This window comes from Sylvia atricapilla, chromosome 6 (genome assembly GCF_009819655.1).
Source record: "Sylvia atricapilla isolate bSylAtr1 chromosome 6, bSylAtr1.pri, whole genome shotgun sequence".
Lineage (NCBI taxonomy): Eukaryota > Metazoa > Chordata > Aves > Passeriformes > Sylviidae > Sylvia > Sylvia atricapilla.
This window is the reverse complement of record NC_089145.1, coordinates 35,231,130-35,254,022: the sequence shown is the minus strand read 5'-3', so window position 1 is coordinate 35,254,022 and position 22,893 is coordinate 35,231,130. Positions and strand designations below refer to the sequence as shown.

The following is a 22,893-nucleotide window of genomic DNA, read 5'->3' as shown; positions in this document are numbered from 1 at the left end:
AAGGGGCAGCACTTTCCATAAACTCCCTGTCCCCCACTATTTTATATATCCCAAATAAACCACTGTGATCTCACAGTTAAATGCAGCGTTTTATTTGGGATTTATGCTCTCCCAGCAGTTTAAAGATGGAAAGGGCTGGAGCGGAGGTTGCCAAAAAGGGGGAGCATTTATAAATCCCTGATTTTATTTCCTTTTCCTACATGTGATGAAGTGGGAGCTGATCTGCTCAGCACAGCCAGCTCCTGTCACCAGGAGTGCCACAAACATGGGACAGAGCTGCTGCAATTCCCATCAAACTCCAAGGAATTGGCAGAATTCAGTGGGAAGATGAGGAAACAGATAAGGAAATGATTCCCTGAATGCTCCATGTCCACACAGGGCTGGGTGCCAGTACCAATCCCACCCTCTGGGATGTGGGACATTCAGGGACAGAAGGTTTGGGGCAGCTGTGGCATTGCTGAGATCCCTGTGCTGCTCTGCTGTCATTGCAGTTGGAATTTGCAGCACCCAGTCCAGCAACATTTCCTTTCAGGAGTTATTTCCCTCAGGGATAAATGACCGAGTGATTCCAGTGAAATACAGGAAGAGGAATCCTGGCTAATCATTTTCCCTAAAAGGAACCAGCTGAACCTTTTTCCTTTTATTTTAAAATCTAAAGAAAACTCAAGTCTTTAAAAATTAAAAAATGTGGAATCCAAGGATGCAGATTTTTACAGGTGCAGCTTTTATGGGCTACAAATGGACAGCTGAGGAAGTCAGGTGTCAGAAACAGCTGGTCCTGAGCCACATTTATTGTCTGAGATCTGCAGATGAAAGAGACAGGAACACTTCAGGCAAAGTTGGGCTGAGGAAGCCACGGAGCCAACAATGAAATCCTCTGGAAAAGGGGAAAACAGCTCTGGGGTTGAGGGGCGGGGTGGGGTATGATCACCAAGAAAGGGATCTTTTTTATCAGAGTGAAATCCAACTCCAGCACCGGGATCTGCTAAAAACTGGAGAACTGGGATAGGAACCACTCTGCCTGGATTTCCATCCCAAGGGATGATAAACAATGATCTTGGAAGATCTGGATTAGGACATTTTGGTCTGTTTGGTAAATAAATGGGAATTTGGGGGATTGCAGAGCTGGGAGGGGGATGTTGTTTCCTTGCTTTGAACAACTTGAAACCCAGGGACAAAGAGAGGGACTTTGGATAAAGGTCTGGAGTGTCAGGATAAGGGAAAATCGATCCACTTCCATTCAGGAAAATTCTCCAGCTTTTAAATCCGAGTTCAGCTTGGGATGGGGCAGCTGCAGTGACTTCTCTGTTTGCTTGGTTTCCCTAATTCACTGTCACAATGACTTCATCCCCTTTTTGACCTTACACTGGTGAAGGGCTGGTGGGAAATGTTTGGATGCACTGCCTGGAGGGACTGAATGCTGCACAACAAATGTTCATGACTGAAAATGTTCACCTGGAAAAGAAAAGGCTCCAGTGAGAGCTCAGAGCCCCTTGCAGGCCTAAAGGGACTCCAGGAGAGCTGGAGAGGGACTGCGGACAAGGGATGGAGGGACAGGACACAGGGAATGGCTTTTAGCTGGAAAGAGGAGGTTTAGGTGGGATATTTGGAAGGAACTTCTGGCTGGGCTGAAATTCCCAGATTTGCTGTGGCTGCCCCTGGATCCCTGGCAGTGCCCAAGACCAGGTTGGACATTGGGGTTGGAGCAGCCTGCGACAGTGGGAGGTGTCCCTTGGACAGTGGGAGGTGTCCCTGCCATGGCAGGGGTGGAACTGGGTGGGATTTAATGTCTCTTTAACCCAAACCATTCTGGGATTCATCCTCCCTTCATTTCTCTTCTAAACTTTGGCCAGTGTTGCTCTGGTGGGATGGTGGCTGATTTGAGGAGGTTTGCCTGAATCCCAGGCTGGGTCAGGCTGGAGGGAACCTCAGAGGGTCCCTGGTGCCACTCCCTGCTCCAGCAGGGCCATCCCAGGGCTCAGGGCACAGGGCTGTGTCCAGGTGGCTCTGGAATATCCCCAGGGAGAAGACTCCAGCCCCTCTCTGGGCTCTGCTCAGGGCTGGGCACTGCCCAGGGCAGAAGTTCTGCCTCCTTTGCTGGGGAATTCCTGGGATCAGCCCCTGACCCAGGGGCAGACAGGGATACTCAGGGGTACTCAGGGACACCAAGGACACCCAGGGACACCCAAGGACACCCAGGGCTGAAGGCCCCTCTCAGTTGGGGCTCCCCTCCAGGCTGAGCAGCCCCAGCTCCCTCAGCCTTTCCTGGGCACGGGGATGCTCCAGCCGTTCCTCATCCTCACATCCCTCCTCTGGAGCAGATCCAGGAGCTCCAAGTCCCTTCTTCCCAAGTGATCCCAGAGCTGGGCACAGCATCCCCACAAACTCTGGGCCACCTGGGCTTTGGGATGGGAGGCCCATTAGGAGCTGAGATTCCAGAAACCTCCCTGGGAAGCAGTCCTGCCATCCCAGCTCAAAATGTTTTCCTACCCCAAAATCTAAGCCTTCCCAACCTTCAGGCTCCTGACCATGAACTGAACTCTCTGTGTGACACAACCCAACTTCTGCTTCCATTAAAAGCTCTGGGAAGCCTCGGAGAAAACCAGCACAAAAACGTCCTCACATCCCTCCACTGGATCATATCCAGGAGCTCCAGGTCCCTCCTGTCCCAAGGATCCAGAGCCAGGGGCTCTGGGGACAAGGGACATTTCCCAGTTCCCTGTAACTCCCACACTTCCAGCAGCCAGTTCTGCTTTCCCTGCTCTCCAAACCATGGCCCCACTTCCCAAAGTTTACAAAGAAGCTCTCCGTGCTGAGCCATTGAATTTCCAACCTCTCCATTCCCAGTGTTGTTTTCACAGGCATTTGGGATAATGCAGCTCTTCAGGATGCCTCATTATTCCCCCAAAGGTGCTGGTACTGTTCAAGTGCCCCTCTTGTGACAAGTGCCTCATTATGGCTCCTCTCGGGCCCCCCCCCCCCCCCCCGAGATCCCATAATATCCACCAGCAGTGGGAGTGGGAAGAGAATAATTTGCATCCAGCATGAGCTTTTCACTATTATTCCTACTTCCCAGGAACGAGGAAAACAAATTGTCTCGACCGCTGCTCCCTTTTTATTCCTGTTTTTCCAGCAGCGGTTTTGCTTTGCTCTCTCTCCTTGGAATATTTTTGTTTGTTCCTCCACTCAGGGCTAATTGAAGGTGCTCCTTTCCCAGGCAATTGGGAAGAATATCTTGGCTAAAAGGCCTTTTTTATCCTTGGGAAAGAAAAGTGTGGTTGGAGAGAAAAGCTGGTTCAGTAAGTGCCACCTCAGTGTTTATTCTCAGGATTTTGCCTTTGTTCCTTTCTATCTTCGGGGGTTTTTTTAAGGCATTTTTTCCTCCTCTTCTCACTGCTTTGCTGCTGATGGGAATTGTCCAGTTTGGAATTTGAAATGCCTCTCGTCCCTCTCTGTTTCCACCTGGATCCTGGAGAGTTCTGAGGAGAAAAATCCCTAAATTCAGTGTTGGTTTTGTCACAAACTCCTCAAATCCCAATTAAGGGAAGGGGCTAATGAATCCATATCCCTCCCATATTCCGTGTGACAGGCAGGTCATTGTTTCCCAGGTTTTTCCAGCCCTTTTCCAATTCTTTCCACTGCCAAATCCATGCAGAAGTACAGATGGAAGTAGAAACTTTAGGAAGTGAGCTGGCTGCAGTTGGATCTCAGTGCTTGGATTTTAGGGATGAGGGGCTGGCTGCAGTTGGATCTCAACCTTTGTATCATGGGAATGAGAGGTTGGATTTCAAATCTTGGATCCTAGGAATGAGGGGCTGGATCTCCAACCTTGGATCCTGGGAATGAGGGGTCAAATCTCAACCCTTAGATCCTGGGAAGGAGAGGTGGCTGCAGTTTGATCTCAACCCTTGAATCGGGGAATGAGGGGCTGGATCTCAAAGCTTGCATCCCAGGAATGAGGGACTGGCAACAGATGGATCTCAACCTGATGGTCCTGGGAATGAGGGATGGCTCCAGTTAGAACCCTTGGATCTGGAAATGCCCAGCTGAAGTTATTTCCCAATGATTTCCGTCCTTTTCCTGCTAGATGGGTGAACTCTTGGCTGGTTGAGTTCTCCCCTGGCTGCCTGGCCATTCCATGATTTCCTCTTTCCCTAATTCCACCCTTTTCCTACAGGAAAAGCCTATGCCCCGGAATTCTACTATGACACGTACAACCCGCTGTGGCAGAACCGGCCGCGGGTCTATTCCTACAGCCTGCAGTGGACACAGATGAATCCCAACGCCGTGGATCGGATCCTGGCCTATCGCCTGGGAATCCGCCAGGTGAGAATGGAATCCCTGGGTGGGATTCGCCTGGGCCATCAGGGAATTCTGGCTTTTTTTATTTTATTTTATATTTTATTTCATTTAATTTCATTTTTACTTTATTCTATTTTTATTTTATTTTATTTTTACTTTCCTTTTTAAAATTTCACTTTATTTTAATTTTTATTTTTGTTTTATTTTACATTTTAAACTTTATTTTATTTTACTTTTTATATTTATATTATTTTATTCTACCTTTATTTTCATTTTATTTTATTATTTTACTATGTCTTTATTTTTTATTTAATTCCACTTTGTTTTTATTTTGCTTTTTTATTTTATTTTACTTTATTCTACTTTTATCTGATTTTAATTATTTTATTTAATTTCATTTCATTTCACTTTATTTTACTTCATTTGCATTTTTTAGATTTTATTTATCTTAATTTCATTTTATTTTACATTATTTTACTTAATTTTAATTTTTAAATTTAATTTTTATTATTTTTAGTTTACTTTATTTTGTTTTATTTTATTTTATATTTTCCAAGTCCATTCCTGCAATGCATTTCCAAGTCCACTTTGACCACCACATCCTCCTCCAGCTCATCCTTCTCCATTTGCCTCCTTCCCTGGGAGCATCCAGTTCATATTTTTCAGGAATTTTGACAGTGTCTCACTGAGCTTTGCCTTCAAATAATCACCCAATGGATTAATCCCAAAAATCTTTCTTAGGCTGTTCAGCACGTGGAATAATAATTTGGGCGGGGACATCGAGGGGACGGATTCAAATGGGTTTTCCATAGGGATATTTTGGAAAATATAAGGAAGAGAATTGTTCGTTATCCCACAGATTCCCCACTGGGATGAGTTTTGGAAAAACAAATCTTTAATTTTAATGTTTTATTTATTGGGATTTGTACCCTGGGACATGCCCAGGGAAGGGCTCTGGTGCCTGGAGAGGGCTGGAGTTGGGATCTTCCTGAATCCAAGGAATTTGTGGTGAAAACAGGAATATTTAACCCATGTTTATGCAACTCCTGGCACAAATCTGCTCCAGGATTACCAGGCCTTGGGAAGAATCAGGAAACCCTGGAAGGAACTCGCTGAAGGAAAGGAATTTCTAAAGGAATTAATTGCATTAGCAATTTCAGCTGCTTTCCCCATTTAATTTTAGTTTCATTTTAACCATCTGTTTACATAATTAATGGAGTTAATTACAGCCAGCCTAATCCAAATATTCCCGTTTTTCCTCTCCCAAGCCCCATTTCGTTGAGAATTCTATCCCAGCCTCTCCTCACCCTCCCAGCCAGGAATTCCTTCCCAATATTCCTGTCTCAGAGAGGAATTTGGGGCTGGGAAAGCAAGATACAGGGAAAACCTCAGGCATTCCATGCATTGATTAAGGAGAATTAAAAAAAATATCCCATCACAGATAATATTATATAAATATTATTTGTTGAAATAATTAAGCTTGGGTTAACAACGAAACAGAGAAGCCAGGAGGGGAGGGAAGAAGAGCCACAAAAACAGGGAATTGTCACAAAAATAGGGAATTGTCACTTTTCTACCTGCGGAGTGAGAATGGAAAGATAGGAATGTGGGAACTGAAGTCCCCCAGGAGAAATGGATTTATTGGGGCACATTTCAGACCCTGCCTGAGGAGAGGGAATTCGGCAGATTCCTTCTCTCAGGATCATGGGGATCACATCTGCTCCAGAGGGGAAGATATTTACAAGCTGGGAATTCTCAGAAAATCCATTGGATTTGCCCTGGGACATGAAAAATAGCGGAAGTTTTCTTCAGAACCAGTCACAAAACTTGTATTTTTAGCAATAAATTCAGTGAGGGAGGAGAGAGTTGGAACTCCACATTTTTACTGGAATATTCCTCATGTTGTTCCCATCAAGGATTTTAATCTTTCCCTTCTGATGGAATATTTTCTGTCCCAAAGATTTCCCTGCACGCATTGATTTTGGAAATCTGAAGAGGCTTTGTTTTGTTTTTTTGGTTGGTTTTTTTTTGGGTTTGTTTTTTTTGTTTTGTTTTGGTTTTTTGTGGGTTTTTTTTTGGTTTGGTTTTTTTTTTTTTTTTTTTTTTGGTGGAATGAGAGAGGAAGAGTTTGGCCAAAAATAATAATAATAAAAAAGAGATTGTGACATGCAGGGACACTTTTTTTTTTTAATTGATGTTCCTGGCTTTGTGAAATTAAATTAGAGCAGGAATGGTTGTGATTCCCAGTTTCCACTTTTCAGGGCTGATTCCTCCTGTGCTGCTTCTTCACAGCTCTGAGGCTGCATTTGCAAACAGCAAGGTGAGGTTTGGGCCAGGCCCGTTCCTGGTGGCATAAAACTGGCTCTAAGCTTCAGATGGATCAGGGAAATATTTGTGGATCATGCTGGAAATTCAATTTCTGCTGATTTTGTCTTTACGAGCTCAGAGCTGGTAGTTGGAACTCCTGTGGGGAAAGGCTGGGAGAGCTGGGAATGTTCACCTGGAGAAGAGAAAAATCCAGGGAGAGCTCAGAGCCCCTGCCATGGCAAAAGGGGCTCCAGGAGAGCTGGAGAGGGACTGGGGACAAGGGATGGAAGGACAGGACGGGGGATGGCTTCAAGCTGGAAAAGAGTTGATCATATGGGATACTGGGAAGGAATTCCTGGCTGGGAGGGTGGGGAGGGGCTGGGCTGGAATTCCCAGATTTGCTGTGGCTGCCTCTGGATCCCTGGCAGTGTCCAAGGCCAGGCTGGACATTGGGGTTGGAGCAGCCTGGGACAATGGGAGGTGTTCCAGGCTAGGGTTCTGGGATGTTTGATGGGAACAAACTGTCAGGAATGGGGAGAAGAGGAATTGCAGAGTTCAGAAACTCTCGGAGCCCAGGCCAGGCACAGAAAGGTCAGAGTGGTTGAGTTTTCCACTGGTGAAGTCGGGAGAAATCCAAGAATTCTGAAGAGTGAAGGAGAGAGAAATGATTTAGTATCTGAACATAATAAATGTCTTGGGAAAGGGAAGGAAGAGATGGATTTGAGGGTTCTGAGGGGATTTTGGAGACCTGGGAAGGACTTGGAAAATCAGGGAGGAATCAGATGCTTGGTCAGGGAAATGCAGTGTGCAAGGCCAAGTTGGACATTGGGGTTGGAGCAGTCTGGGACAGTGGGAGGTGTCCCTGCCTATCCAGGATGGGATTTAATTACAGCCATATGGGGAATCAGCCATAAAATTTACGTGTGACACCATCAGAACCTCTGGTGTGGCTCCTAGAGCACCTCAGGAGGTTCCAAATCCTCCTGTGTGGAGGTTTAATGGAAAAGGGGCTGGAAGGGATCCACCAGGATCACCGAGTGCAGCTCCTGGACTTGTCTTTGAGAGCCTTTGGGCTCTGTGGGTTTCCTGGTGGGACCTCACTCCTCCTGCCACTAGCACACTGAGATTTTCTTTTGGGATTTATTTGGTGTCCAAAGGAATCAGCCATAAAACTGGGACGTAGGACACTGTCAGGACACCTGGTCTGGACCCTGGAGCAGCTCAGGAGGTTCCAAATACTCCTGCATGGGGCATTCATGGAAAAGGGAATGTGGAGCACAGGGAATTTCCATTCCTCAGGGGCTCTGCTGACCTCCTTTATTTGGAGCTCCCTGGAGCTGAAGGATGGGGACAAACTTGGGGTCCCCTCTGGGAATTTGGTCACCCTCAGCTTTCTTGGGAATGTGCCGAGGTCTGCACCAAGATATTCCTGCACACAAGGGACATTTTCCCATCTCCTGAAGAGCCCTCTGAAGGATATTCCAGTAATGCATTTCTTGGAGGCATTTTTGCATTTCATTTTTGCATTTTGGTGATGCATTTTTGGATTTGGCTTCGGAATCAGTGACCCAGATTCTTCCAGGGTTTTTTTTCCTTTTCCAAGCATCTTTGTGTGTATTCCTTAGTCAGCCTTTGGAGACACCAACACTCTAGGAGCTGATCTTATTAAGTGTCCAACTGTGGAATATTTAAGTTGGAAAACCCCCCTCAGACTAGCAAATCCAACCATTCCTCAGCACTGCCAAAGCCACTAAAAATCCATGTCCCCAAGTGCCACATCCAGACTTCCAGGATGACAGCTCCAGCACTTCCCTGAGCAGCTTGTTCCAAGAAAATGTTTTCCAAGACTGTAAAAAATGGTCCCAAGTTGTTGGATTATTCCTTTTTGTGACTGAGAGATGGGGTTCTTGAGAGGCGTTTTAAAGACTTTTATTCTATTTTTAGTTCCATATGAAGGGCGAGATGGTACAGATGTTATAATTCATGTCATTAAAAACAGAAGTTAAACTATTCTTTAATTATAATACATTACAAGCATTTTTTAGTCTATTAACTTTTGCCACACTACTAATGTTTTAAGACAGTAATCTAAAAATACCCTTTGTAAATCTTGATATAATACAGTTTTCATAATTTTATTTCTCCAAAATATCTAGTCTGTTTGTAAAATCATCTTTTGAAACTTGAATTTCTAGTTCTATTTCTCTCTCAGCAATGCCTGTCCTATTCCATGGCATTTCCAAGTCAGCGTATTTTATCTCAAAATTCACACAAGATAAAATTCACGTATTATGTGGATCTTCTGTCAAACTTTAAAAATTCCTCACAAATCTGTTTCCCACATCAAATTTCCTTCAGAGGGTTTCCCTGCTCCTGGAAGTTTATCCACCCAGACAAAACCACTTTTTGGATTTCCCCTTCCAGCTCTGGCCTCACACGGCTCACCTTGGAGCAGCCGTGAATATCCTGGTGTTTTTCCAGGAGTTTCACCTGGACATCCTGGAGCATCTCCCTACCTGCAGCTGCTCCAGCCACTTCTGGCATCACGTGGAGATTTTTTCTTCCCACACTTTCCTTGTCCCCAAAATCAGATTCCCATCTTTTTCCCAATAAATGACAACATTTAGTGACTTCCCAGCATCTGAGGAGTGCCGGGCAGGTGTTCAGCTCTCTGATATTTCCTGTCAGCGGGATGAAAGCAAATGGAGCCAAGGAGATTTTTCCAGAGCAGGAAAGAAGGGAGTGCAGCTCTGATCTCCATGGTGGCTGCTCCCAGCAGGTGACAGTGGGTGACAGCCTTGTCCCCACAGCCGCCGTGACCTAGAAAAGGAACAGCTCCGCCGTGAGGGAGTCATCAAAATTCATCTGCTCCCTGTAAACCAGAGAGAAGCTTGTTCCAGCTTGTTCCATAAAAGATTCAGGCTCCCAAATTTGCTTTATTCCCAGCCCTGGGAGCTTGCAGTGGGTTGGGAATGGGAGTCTCTTCAAACCAGCCCCAAGCAGGATTGCAGAAAATCACAGAACCTCCAGTTCAGAGCTGGGAGTTTCCAGTACCCCAAGGCGTTGTAGGAATTAAATCCTACTTTTTTGGGTGTCCTGGGCTCCATTGCTTTTCAATTATTTCCATATTTTTCAACCCGGGTTTATTGGTGTTTCCCAAGTTTGGGAAGGAGCTCCTGGAATTATGGCTCCATCTCCAGCGCTGGGTTGGTTTTGCAAGTGGGAAAACCAAAGTTGGGTGTGGCAGATCCTGAATCTCTTCATATATCAATATATTTATATATTTACTATTTATATTTTTATTTTTATATTTTTATATTTGTATATTGATATTAGATGTATTTATAATATTAAATATAATATTTAAATAATATATAATAATATATCATATTATTTATAGATCATTATTTATATTAATATTTATTTTATATATTTATTTTATGTATATATTTGTATATTTCTCTGGCCTTTCCTCCTGGTCACCCTTTGGATTGGGTGGATTTTTAACGTCTGCTGTCACTCAGTACTGAGCAGGGGCAGGTGGATTTAAATACCCGGGAAAAGGTTCCTGGGAAAGCTGAGTGGTCACTGACTGGAAAAGGGAGGCAGGAATTTTGGCACCACAGAACAGATCCCATAGCCCTGGACAAAGGGAGTGAGGATACATATATTGCCTTTCTGATTAAAGAATCACAGAATCCCAAAATGTTGTGGTTTGGAAGCCCAAATCCCATCTCACCCCTGCCATGGCAGGGACACCTCCCACTCTCCCAGGCTACTCCAAGCCCCAATGTCCAACCTGGCCTTGGGCACTGCCAGGGACCCAGGGGCAGCCACAGCTGCTCTGGGAATTCCAGCCCAGCCAGGAATTCCTTCCCAATATCTCACCCATCCTGACTTTCTCACGGTTTGAAGCCATTTTCCCTTATCCTGACACTCCAGACCTTTATCCAAAGTCCCTCTCTTTGTCCCTGGGTTTCAAGTTGTTCAAAGCAAGGAAACAACATCCCCCTCCCAGCTCTGCAATCCCCCAAATTCCCATTTATTTACCAAACAGACCAAAGTGTCCTAATCCAGATCTTCCAAGATCATTGTTTATCATCCCTTGGGATGGAAATCCAGGCAGAGTGGTTCCTATCCCAGTTCTCTAGTTTTTAGCAGATCCTGGTGCTGGAGTTGGATTTCACTCTGATAAAAAAGATCCCTTTCTTGGTGATCATACCCCACCCCGCCCCTCAACCCCAGAGCTGTTTTCCCCTTTTCCAGAGGATTTCATTGTTGGCTCTGTGGCTTCCTCAGCCCAACTTTGCCTGAAGTGTTCCTGTCTCTTTCATCTGCAGATCTCAGACAATAAATGTGGCTCAGGACCAGCTGTTTCTGACACCTGACTTCCTCAGCTGTCCATTTGTTGCCCATTAAATCTGCATCTGAAATATTTTGCTTGTAATTCCACATTCCTTATTCCCAAAGACTTAAGAATTTTAGTTTCTAAAAAAAAAAAGAGGGAGAAAGATAATTTTTTCATTGTATGTTTCACAGAAAGCCTATTACACAACATGATAAACATTATAAAATAATAGAATAATAAAAATGAATGGGAGGAGCAAGTCCAGGAGGATTGCTGATATAATCCTGCAGGAAGAAAGTCGATTACATGCCCAGGATTGTTCTCCTGGATTAGGAATGGTTTAATTGGAAAAGATTGTGCCCACTGTTAAATGGGCTTTAGAGCAGAAAAGTAAGAGAAAGAGATTCATTGAGCAACTGCCAAATCAAGGAATCATTAATTCTCCTTAGTTGGAGGGATCCCAAGGATCACCCAGCCCAAACCCTGTCTCTGCAGACACCTCCAACAATCCCACCCTGGGCATCCCTGGCAGTGCTGTCCAAAGACGACTCCTGGAGCTCTGGCAGCCTCAGGTCTGTGCCCATTCCCTGGAGAGCTTTTCCAGTGCTTATTCCACCCTCTGGGGGAGGAGCCTTTCCCTGAAATCCATCCTTGACCCTCCCTTGACACATCTGAATTTCCTCCTGTGCTGTTTCTGGTCCCTCAGAGCAGAGCCCGGATCCCACTGGGGACACTTTGGGTCAGTTTGTCCCTGGCTCAAGCCGAGCCTTGCCTGCCCAGTCTGGCCTGGGTTTGAGCTGTTGGTCCCAGCTGGATCCTCAGGAGCTGGGAACAATCTCTGCAGGGACCAGCTCCACACGGAAAGACACGTCAGGGTTTGGGCTTCTGGTGATTGTGAAAATATTAATTAAAGAGGGAAATGAAGGGAAGTGAAGGGAATTGTGCAAGGAGCAGCTGAGGGCACTGGGATTGTGTAGCTGGAGAGGAGGAGACTGAGTGGAGACCTCATTGTGGTCTTCAACCTTCTCCTGAGGGCAGTTTCAGTTTTCAGTTCCCTGGAACAGGAACAGGACCCTAGGAACGGCCAGGGAATTCTTAGGGTGGATTGGTGTTGGGATTCTGGAAACATAGATTTTTAGATTCTGGTGTAATTCTGAGATTCTGGTAATATATGGAGGTCAAGATGGAGGAGTTCGGGTGTTGTCTGGGTCCTTCTTCACCTTCTTCTTTCTTCTCCATGGGTTTGGGTGATTTTCTGTAACTGGGTGAAAAAGGTCCCCATTGCAGGCCTTGGGTGGTCATTATTGGGTCAGAAATATAAATAATACAGGTGTCACCTCGTTGTTGGGGGATTATCACTTAAATGACCTTGGAAAGAGTCAGAGGTGCTCCATTTTACCTCTTTTCTCTAACTTGCTAGTTAGAGCTCACAGCTTGTGAGTCTGTAAATGGATGTGAAATAATAAACATCCAAGACCAAAGATGAAATCAACATTCCCTGTGTATTAATTCAGACCTTGAGAGAGAAAAATGAAGGCAGAACTGTCACAAACGGTGCCCTGTGTGAGGAAAGGTTCCTCCCCCAGAGGGTGGAATAAACACTGGAAAAGTTCCCCAGGGAATGGTGATATTCCTGAGGCTGCCAGAGCTCCAGGAGCCTTTGGACAGGGATGCCCAGGATGGGATTGTTGGGCGGGTCTGTGCAGGGATGGTCCTTGGGATCACTTCCCACTCCAGATATTCCATGATTCCATGACTCTTTGCCATCAAGAACAGACCATCCTTTACAGCCTGCCTGAATCTCAGATATTTGTCATTCCAAATCTATCCTTGGGAATGAAGATGACACAGGAGCCACTACTCAACTTTATGTTCTCACCTGGATAGTTGATTGTATTCCAGTCAGAATTATGAAAGAAAAGCAAGAATAACACCAACACTCCCTAGGAATTTCCCTCTGTGATGTGCAAATGGCATATTTCTCCATGAGCTGCACAGCTCAGTTTTAGATATAAAACTTCCAAAGAAATCCCTTATTTTCTTGAGGAAAATCAATCTGTGTGGTTATAAATGGCAAAGAAGTTACTTTAAACATTGCCACAGTGGATTTTTTTATGGAGTATGCAATGGATTAATTGACTTTGTCATTAATTTTTTGGTCATCAATTAATGTTGTCATTAATCAAAGAGGTTCTCATCCGACTATTGGTGTCAATGAAGGAATTTGTGCTGGGAATCAATAGGCCACGAACAACAGAGTGAGGAGCTGTTTATTTTTTATGAACATATCTGAGCCCACAAGGAATCAATCTTTAATCATCTTTAATCAGAAGATCGACTCCTCAGGAAATCCAGAATTTCAAGGCTTTAAGAGAATAGATTTTGTTGTTTTCCAACAAATACATACAATAAACCTCCTTTTATTGGCAGCACCAGGGTGGTTCCAACCTTCTGGAATAAAAATCTGCCCCATTTACAGGCCCCTCTTGCTCTTCTGTCTCCTTTGGGAACAAAGATTCCTAAATATTCCAAGGAAAAAAAGGAGTCCTGTCCCTGAGAAACCTCCTGCGCTCCAAGATGCTTGAGCGTGGATATTCTCTGCTTAATTAATTACAGGATAATGCAAATAAGTACTGCAGGAACTGCTCCCAGTTTTCCTCAGAACTTCATAAATATTCCCAAACCACTGGGAAAATTGCTGTTGCAGCTTGGCCAAGTCAGTTCCCCACCTGAGTTTCATCCTTATCTTTGTGAGGAAAATGGCTTTGATTATGAGACTTTTTTCCCTTCATAAATTCCTTTTCCAACCAAATCCTGCTTCTTATGGATATTCCAGCTCTGGACACAGGAATTGAGGTGCAGGGTTGTGGTTTTTTGGTTGTTTCTTGTGGATTTTCACTTGGAAGCCTCAATCTTGGCTTTTTCATGGAAAAAAGCACAGGCTCGATGATAGGGATGGAATGCACAGGGAATTTTGGGAAGTGGTGATGAGGATTTGGCTCTTTCCCATCCAGGGGAGCCAAAGTGATTCCCAGATCTCCAAGGGAAACAGTCTTGGGTGTTTCCAGCTTGGAATCAGAGCATTTCCAGATCGGTGCTGGGAGTTTCCAGCATTCCAAGGCATTGTAGGAATTAAATCCTAATTTTGGGTTTCCTTGGCTCCATTTATTTTCAATTATTTCCGTATTTTTCAGCCCAGGATTTTGGTCTTTCCCAAGTTTGGGAAGCAGCTCCTGGAATTATGGCTCCATTTCCAACGCTGGATTGGCTTTGCAAGTGGGAAAACCAAAGTTGGGTGTGGCATGTCCTGAATTTCTTTATTTATATAAATATATTTAGATATTTATTATTTATACGCTTGTATATTGATATATTGATATATTGATGTACTGATATATTTATTTTATATATCTATATTACTTTATATGTTTATAAATTATATATGTCTGTATTTCTATATTTCTATATTTATTTTATTTTATATATTTATTTATTTATTCCACAGCAGAGCTGGAAATTCAGGGGTTTTTTCCATCCAACACAGCAACAATTTTCTCTTGTTTTGGATTTTTTGTTTGTTTGTTTCCATGGTGAAAAATAAGGACTAAACCAGAGGTAGTGTTTATTGAGAGGGAAAAAAATCAAAATCTGTGTTGCTTCCTATGGAGAAATATCAATATCCAACCCTGGCTTTGGAGGGATAATCCCAAAAGGAAAAATCCAATTGTTTTCCGTTCCAAAAGGATTATGGAGATTTTATTGTTTCTGGAAAGAAGGGTAAAGATTCAAAGCAGAGGCTGAATTTGATAGAAATTCATGTCTGGTTTGGGTAATTGCAAATTTTCCTGGTAATTAATGAAATTCTTTGTAAAATCTCTGTTTCTGTGTTTCCTTAGCCAAAGATGAGGTGCAATAGGGAATATTTGAAATTTTTGTCCTACAGTGCTCAGAGATATCATTGACATAATGACATAAAACATGGCTTAAAAAGCTTAATTCTATTTATTTTTTAAAACTTAATCACCACAAACACGCCCTTGATCCTTGGCTGTAATCCATTCCTGGTGAGCATCCGAAGTCCTCAGGAACTGGGGGAATTTCCCACTTTTCCTGCCCCAAAACACATCCAAGGGCCATTGGATCTCTGGAAGGAATATTCCAAATTTTTGAGGTGGTTTTTTACCGAAATTCTCTGCAGTGGGATAATCCAGGAGGTTAATTCCTTGTTGCATCTCTAATTCTTTTGGAATTTTGAAGGTTGCCCAGTGTCTGCTTCCGTACACTTTTCCTGACACAAAACACATCCAAGGGCCATTGGATCTCTGGAAGGAATATTCCCAATTTTGGTGTGGTTTGTTAGAGAAATTCTTCACAGGAGAATTAGGAGTTTCCTAATTAAACACATCCAAGGGCCATTGGATTTCTGTGGGGAGAGGATGGGCAGCCAAAAGGGAGGAGTGGCCTCCGGAATAAATATTCCCGATTTTTGGTGTGATTTGTTACAGAAATACTCCATGGCAGGATAATTCAAGAGGCTCATTCCTTGTCAAATCCCTCGTTGTACTCCTTGTTGATTCTTTTGGAATTTTGAGGGTTGCCAAGGTGTGCTCTGCTTTCTAATGTGGAGACAAATCCCAAAATCTCTGACCTTTGAACCCTTTGGATTCTGTGTTGGATAACAATTTTGAAAGGAAAAATAAAGATCTTCCAGGTTATGACATGCCAGTTTGAAGTGTAAAAGACAGATTTTCAAAGAATTTGTGAATTTTAAATTAAAAAAATGCAACAGGACCATGCTGGATGTTTATGAATCACCACAAAATGGCCCTTGGTCATAATCCCTGTCTGGTAAGCATCCAAAATCCTCAGGAATTGGGGTAAATTCTCACTTTTCCTGCCCCAAAACACATCCAAGGGTGATTGGATCACTGGAAGGAATATTCCTGATTTTTGGTGTGGTTTGTTAGAGAAATTCTTCACAGGAGAATTAGGAGTTTCCTAATTAAACACATCCAAGGGCCATTGGATTTCTGTGGGGAGGGGACGGGCAGATGGCAAGGAGTGTGTGGCCTCTGGAAGAAATACTCCCAATTTTTAGTGTAGGAATATTCCCAGAAATATTCCATGGCGGGATAAGTCAAGAAGCTCATTCCCTATGGAATCCCTTGTGTTCCTTTTGGAATTTTGAGGGTTTCCCAGGTCTGCTCTGCTTTCTAACACGGAGACAAATCCGAAAAGCTCTGACCTTTGAACCGTTTTGGATTCCAGGCTGGGCAGCAGCGCTGGTGGGAGCAGGAGATCACAGTGAACGGGAATATCCAGAAGGGGGAATTGATCACCTACAATCTGACGGAGCTGATCAAGCCCGAGGCCTACGAGGTGCGCCTGACGCCCATCACGCGCTTCGGGGAGGGCGACTCCACCATCCGCGTCATCAAATACAGCGGTAAGGATCTCAGATATCCAAGGAAAAGTGGGCTGGGAATGTTCTGGAATGCTCCCAGAATAATGTCATGTGCGTGGTCATTCCCAAAAGGAAGGGGAATGTTGGTTTTTTTATCTTTTCTTCTGTTAGAGCCGGGATGAAACACTCGGGAGACATAGTTTTTGTGTTTGGACTCAGATGTTTATTAATTCTTATCTATGTTACAGTCTCACAAGCTGTGAGTTCCAGCTAACAAAGTGAAAAATGGCCCCTATCTCTTTCTCTGTACAAGGTCTTTTAAGTATAAATTATCCAATGACCCCTAAATTATTTTTACTTTTATCCCAATAACCAACCACCCGTGGCCCGCAATGCAGATTTTTCTACCCAATTACAAAACACCACCCAAACCTGTGAAGAAGAAGGTGAAGAAGAAGGGCTCAGCCTCTGCCCTAAATCCTCCATCTTGCTTTATACATATTACTGTATTCTAAACCCTTAAACTCCAAGTTTTCCCCCCTGTGATATCACACACTTCTATTGAAACTCCACACCCACAATCCCAGTGCTGTCACTCAGTTTTGGAGCCTTTTCCATGGCCTCAGGTCCAACTCAGTGTTTGCTTGGGGGTCAGTGCCTGTCAGCACAGAAAGCCTGGAATTCTCAGTGCTCAGGGTTGGAAGTGCTCAGAGGGAAATCTTCACCTCTTGGATGATTTGTAACAGCAAAAACACCCAACTGATAAAATTCTGAACAGCCTAACCTCAAAATCCCATCCAAAATTTTTTTTGTGGGAAATAAGGAAATGCTGGAATAAATTAATGTCAGCTTCATGAAATTGGGGATTTCCAGTTGGTTCTTGATGAGTTTTTGAAGAAAAATCTACAAAGGGTTTTTCCAGAATAAGCAGTTTTTATTTTAATGTAAATTATTGTCTTTAAAAAAGTGATGACTGTTTGTAGTCCTTTGCAATAAAATAAATCTCGATATATCTGTTTGTAGATAGATAGATAGATAGATAGATAAATCTGTTTATAGATTAAAAAAATCTATCAATTTATATAAGAAATAACAGGAGAGATTTATAATTTTCCCATGTCATGAGAGTGGTCATCCCAAAAGGAAGGAGAGAAATGATGGGGGAGGAAAATCATCACCTCGCTTAACAACAAAAACATTCAACCAAAATAATTCTGAACAGCCAAACCCCAAAATCACCACTAATTCCTTGTGGGATATAGGGAAAAGTTGGAATAAATTAATGCCAACTTCATAAAACAGATTTCAAGTTGATCCTTGTTTTGAAGGATGAGTTATGAAGAAAAACCTACAAACAAAGTTGGGTTGTTTCCCCCCAGAATGAGCAGTTTTTATTTTAATGTGAATTATCGTCTTTAAAGCAACTGTGACTCTTTGTAGTTCTTTGCAAGATTGTATAATCTATAAATTTATATAAGAAATAATGAAGGGCTTTATAAATTTCCCCCTAAAAGGTCACTGTGACAAAGATTAATCCACTTGAATTTAACAAGAAAACCACAGCATCCATATATCCTCTTTCCCATATTTGCAGGAATTCAAATGTTAAATCCCTCCAAATACATATTTTGGGATGTTTATTTCATGAATAATTGATTTTCTTTCTTTATTTTGTTTTCTGCTGTAAAAATTGCAATGAAAGGACAAGAGGGACCCTGAAGAGGAGCCTGGAAGACCGTGGGGCTGTTTGGGATGGGAATGGGATGTGTTTAGGGGAGAATTTTTTCTCATTTTAGTGGGAATTTTGTGTTAGGGAGATGGTGGCAAACAAGGAATTATGGAAGTGTCACATTTAGGGAGAGATTTTGGATTAGGAGCTGGAGCAACAGGGTAAGGAGTGATGGTTTTAAATTAATCAGATTCCTTTTTTTCTAAGGAAGAAATATTTTAGGATGAAAAGAAAGTCCTGGCACAGGTTCAGAGAATTTGTGGCTGCCCCTGGATCCCTGGAAGTGTCCAAGGCCAGGCTAGAAGTGCTTGGAGCACCCTGGGATAATGGGAAATGTCCAAGCAGAAAATCCCAGTCAGCAGAATGTCCAAAAGCATCCCAGAGATCCAGAATTCCTTTCCAAAATCATCAGCAAATTAAAAAAAATCCAATGGACAATAAAAGATAATTAATAAATCTGGTTGAAAATTCAGTGTCTCAAGCGTCTTGTGCAAATCTTTGGGATCAGAACTGAGCTCAGCCCTGCTCCAGCTCATCCTCAATTATTTTTTATTTAAAAATCTAGATTTAATTCTTTTTAATTTAAAAAATAAATTATTATTAATTAAAATAACAAAATATTTTTAATAGAAGTATTTTTTTAATTTTAAAAAAGTGACATGAAATGAAAGTGAAATGAAATATCAGTTCTGATGGACATGTCCTGACACTGGTGGGAGTCCAATCTCTCTGCACACACAGGTGGGAAAAACCTGGATTCTTCCCAAAAATTAGGACCAGAAGCTTCATCCAAATATTTGGGATTTCCGTGTGGGAAACCCAACCTGTCTGTGACAGGGAGACAAATCCTCCCAGGCAGCCACTGCCCTCATCCATGGAGTTCCCCATTTATCCCATGATTAATGGACTGACCAGCATTCCCACAAGAACAAACTCCACCGTTCCAGTCACTCCTGCTCTTTTTAGTGCTGCTTTTACTCTGGGAATTCTTGAGAGGTCGATTGAGGTCCCAGCCGTGACTCCCAACATGGAGATTTTCCTGGGATTCCTGCTGGATTTTGGCTCCCTGTGGGACCTCTTAGCCTATTTTCTGACACTGATGGGAGTCCAATCTCTCTAGAGGCACACACAGGTGGGAAGAACCTGGATTCTTCCCAAAAATTAGGACCAGAAGCTTCATCCAAATATTTGGGATTTCTGTGTGGGAAACCCAACCTGGCTGAGATGGGGAGACAAATCCTCCCAGGCAGCCACTGCCCTCATCCATGGAGTTCCTAATCTATCCCACTATTGATGGACTGACCAGCATTCCCACAAGGAAAAGCTCCACCATTCCAGTCACTCCTGCTCTTTTTAGTGCTGCTTTTTACTCTGGGAACTCTTGTGAGGTTGATTGAGGTCGTGGCCGTGACTCCCGACTGTGCTGAGCTCCAGCTTTTCCTGCCACTTGATGGGATTTCAATTCCCAGCCCGTGGCTGGCAGGGAGGACATTCCCAAGCAGCAGAAGAGGTGGATTTATCCCACAAATATTCTTGCTGGGATGTGCCCTTAGCACAGATGTGAACAATATCCCATTCCTAACATTCCAATGCCAATTCCAGCCTCCAGGAGAGAGGAAGACACAGATTTTGGAGCAATTTTTGGATGCTGACGAATCCAAAGCCTCCAAAATCCCAAGCCAGATACTTATCTGTGAGCTAAACCTAAAATTTGGCCCTTTGAAGAGAGATGCCAAAATTGCAGAGGCTTTTTGTGCTTAAAATGGGCATTTTTATCCCGGCATTCATCCTGGGAACAGTGTCAGCAAATCCTCACCAGGGTTTTTAATGGATGTTGAGGCATCAGCTGTAAAATAAGGATATCAGAGGGAAAAGCTTTCATGTGGAATACTGGCATGTTGGAAAAGCAGTCAATGGTATGTAGGGATGCAAGAAATAATTACAATACCCAGAAAAGAAAAGACATCTGGAAAAATTTTTTTTAAAGAATTAAAATATATTTTATTTTAGAATTAAAGAAGTTTTGCAATTTTTAAAGAATTAAAATGTGCCTTATTTTGGAATTAAAGATTTTTTTACATTTTTTTAAAGAAGTAAAATATATTATTTATTTTAGAATGAAAGAGGTTTTTTCATTTTTTTCCCAGAATCTTTTTTCTTTGTTTTGTTTTTGTTTTTGTTTTTGTTTTTAATTGGGGAGACCTCAGGCATTTGCATTTCCAGCTGTTCAGTGGGATTTGGGATGTGGGTGTGGCTCTGTGTGTTCAGTTCGGGAGCAGTGCCAGCCTTTCTCCCTCATCCCATGACTTTGGAATATTCTTTTCAGAGGAGCAGGAGCAGGCCATGGAATCATCCTGGAATGGTTTGGGTTGGAAAAACCTTAAATCCCATCCAGTTCCATGCCATTCATGCACAGGGGCACCTTCCACTATCCCAGGAAAGAAAGATTTTAGCTTTGTCTGACCTTGCCTTGGACACTTCCAGGGATCCAGGGAAGTGTCTGGATTCTCCCCAAATTCCCAAAGCCACAGCTTCTCTGGGAAAATCCAGCCCCTTTCCACCCTCCCAGGGAAGAATAAAGTATTTCTTTTCCAGATACTCTGTTATCCTTAGGGAGCAAATTCCCCTATTTTTTAAAGCGGGGACAGCCAGGATCTGTGGGAAATGTCCCTGTTGCCATATCCGTGTGGTCAGACCTAGAAACATTGGGAAAAACCATTCAACCCAAGATTTCTTGCCCACAACAGGTCACCCAAAGCCAAGCTGAAATTCCTGCAGGTTTATTCTCCTTGCTGAGGGAACAGCAGGAAAATTAAGGAATATTTGTCCTGGCTCTAACCAAGCAAAGCCATTTCCAACACTTTGTTCTCCTCCCAAGATCTTCCAGCAGCAAAAATTCCCCTCGCTGCAGGGCCAGTCCCACCCTGAGAGGAACACAGATTTTCCAGGCATTTCAGTCAGCTTTGGGAATTTAAGGCCTTGATTATCCATGAAATTCCCTTTTCTGGTTAATTAATCCTTTGTGATGTGGACACACCAACCTCTCCTCACCATCACTCCTAGTCCTGCAGCTAGCTGCTCTAAAAGTGGGATTTTTAGGATTTTTTTCCTGGCTGTTTTGGGCTTTTTTTACCCAAGTTCATGATGCTGGATAAATTCAGCTCAACCACCTTCATTTTCTTGTCTGCTTTTGTGCCCTGGTGTGACACAGAGCGTTGGTTTTGCTCTGCTGGGAACAATCCAAACCGTGTGACTCGAGGTAACACCTGATGAGATTTTCCATCCAAACCGCTGCATTTAGTTACCAATCATGCCTAAGCCAAGGCAGTGCCAGCGAGTGCAGCTAATTCCAGGTTCAAGCACTCAGGGATCCTGTAAAATTGAGGGGTTTTGGGAGAATCAGAGGTAATTTGTAGGTAAAAGATGTAAAAATTTGGTTTCTCGAGGACATGGCACTGGAGCAAATCACTGCTCGTGTTTCAGATAAACTGGGGCTGATTTAGAGCTGATTTGGAAACTCCAGATTGAATTTAGGATTTTGGTGAACCTTAGGTTGGGATTAAAGCAAGGATGGGCAGCAGGAAAACCTGGAGTGATGCTCTGGTATTGCCAGATATCCCCGTTAATTGGAGAGGAAATTTAATTTTGGATTTTGTGTGAATAAAATTCAATTCCAGCCCTGAGCTCAGCCTGCTTCTGCTTCCCACATGTGTGGGGCTGTGGCGAAAGGCATTCCTAAATCATCCATCCTCAGATTTATCCTTCTGCAAACAGAGCCACAGAATAACCCCTCCTTCGATCTATTCCCAGGCTTTAGCATTGCACAGATTCCTCTGGATTCACCTGGGAAGCCATTCCCATGCTCAGGATATTTAGATGTTGTAAACGTTTGCATTTCATTCTCTTAAGGTGTGAAGTAGATGAATTCCAGTATTCAGCAAGGGGAAATTTAGGATAATCTGAATATTGATGAAGTGGAATTTTTTTCTCTTTGCATTAATTTTGTTTTCCCTCTGTTTTCCAGCTCCGGTGAATCCACATCTCCGTAAGTATTTAAAGTATTTATTATTTTATCTTTCATGCCATGAAGAGCAGTCCTTGTTTTGGTTGTCCCTCACAGTTCAAAAGTAAATTTGAAGTATTTTACTCTCAGTTGCAGCCCATGGGAGGCAGGAACCACCTGAAGGGGTCATTTGTGATTCCTCTTGTTCCAGTGAGGATAAAGGAAGGAAAACCACAGCACCAGCTCAACTTTCTCGCTGCTCCAGAGAGTTCATCCAAAGGAAAATATTCCTGGGCTTAAATTAAGATCCAGCTGTAGTGAAGGAGCTCAGGAGGTGCTGGGGATGCTATGGGACATCATGGAAGGGCAGGGCCACCTCCCACCGCCCCAGGCTGCTCCAAGCCCAATGTCCAACCTGGCCTTGGGCACTGCCAGGGATCCAGGGGCAGCCACAGCTGCTCTGGGAATTCCAGCCCAGCCAGAAATTGCTTCCCAAGATCCGACCCAAATCTCCCCTCGTTCATCTTCAAACCATTCCTTGGGTCATGTCCCTCCAGGCCTTGTCCTCAGTCCCTCTCCAGCTCTCCTGGAGCCCCTTCAGGCTCTGGAAGGTTCTCTTAAGCTCTCCTCAGGCCCTTCCTTGTGGTTCTTGAGTTATTTCCATGGTTTTTAGGGCAGATGGGAATCAAAAAGAAGGAAGTTCTTCCCCACAGAGATCCAGGGATCAGGGATTCATTGCAGAGAAATGAGGAGACTAGAAGTGGATCTTGGTTCTCCCCAAATTCTCAGTACAGAGCTCC

General features: G+C 43.4%; 1 protein-coding gene across 1 annotated transcript in view; it reads left to right on the top strand.

The window, feature by feature from the left end:
- The window catches only part of MDGA2 (MAM domain containing glycosylphosphatidylinositol anchor 2), a 207,185-nt gene that overhangs the window by 162,384 nt on the left and 21,908 nt on the right, over nucleotides 1–22,893 (top strand). Inside the window, exons 10-12 of the mRNA XM_066321469.1 lie at nucleotides 4,178–4,326; nucleotides 16,226–16,403; nucleotides 22,115–22,135. Of these exons, the coding sequence (XP_066177566.1) occupies nucleotides 4,178–4,326; nucleotides 16,226–16,403; nucleotides 22,115–22,135 (348 nt within the window). The remainder of the gene's footprint in view (nucleotides 1–4,177; nucleotides 4,327–16,225; nucleotides 16,404–22,114; nucleotides 22,136–22,893) is intronic.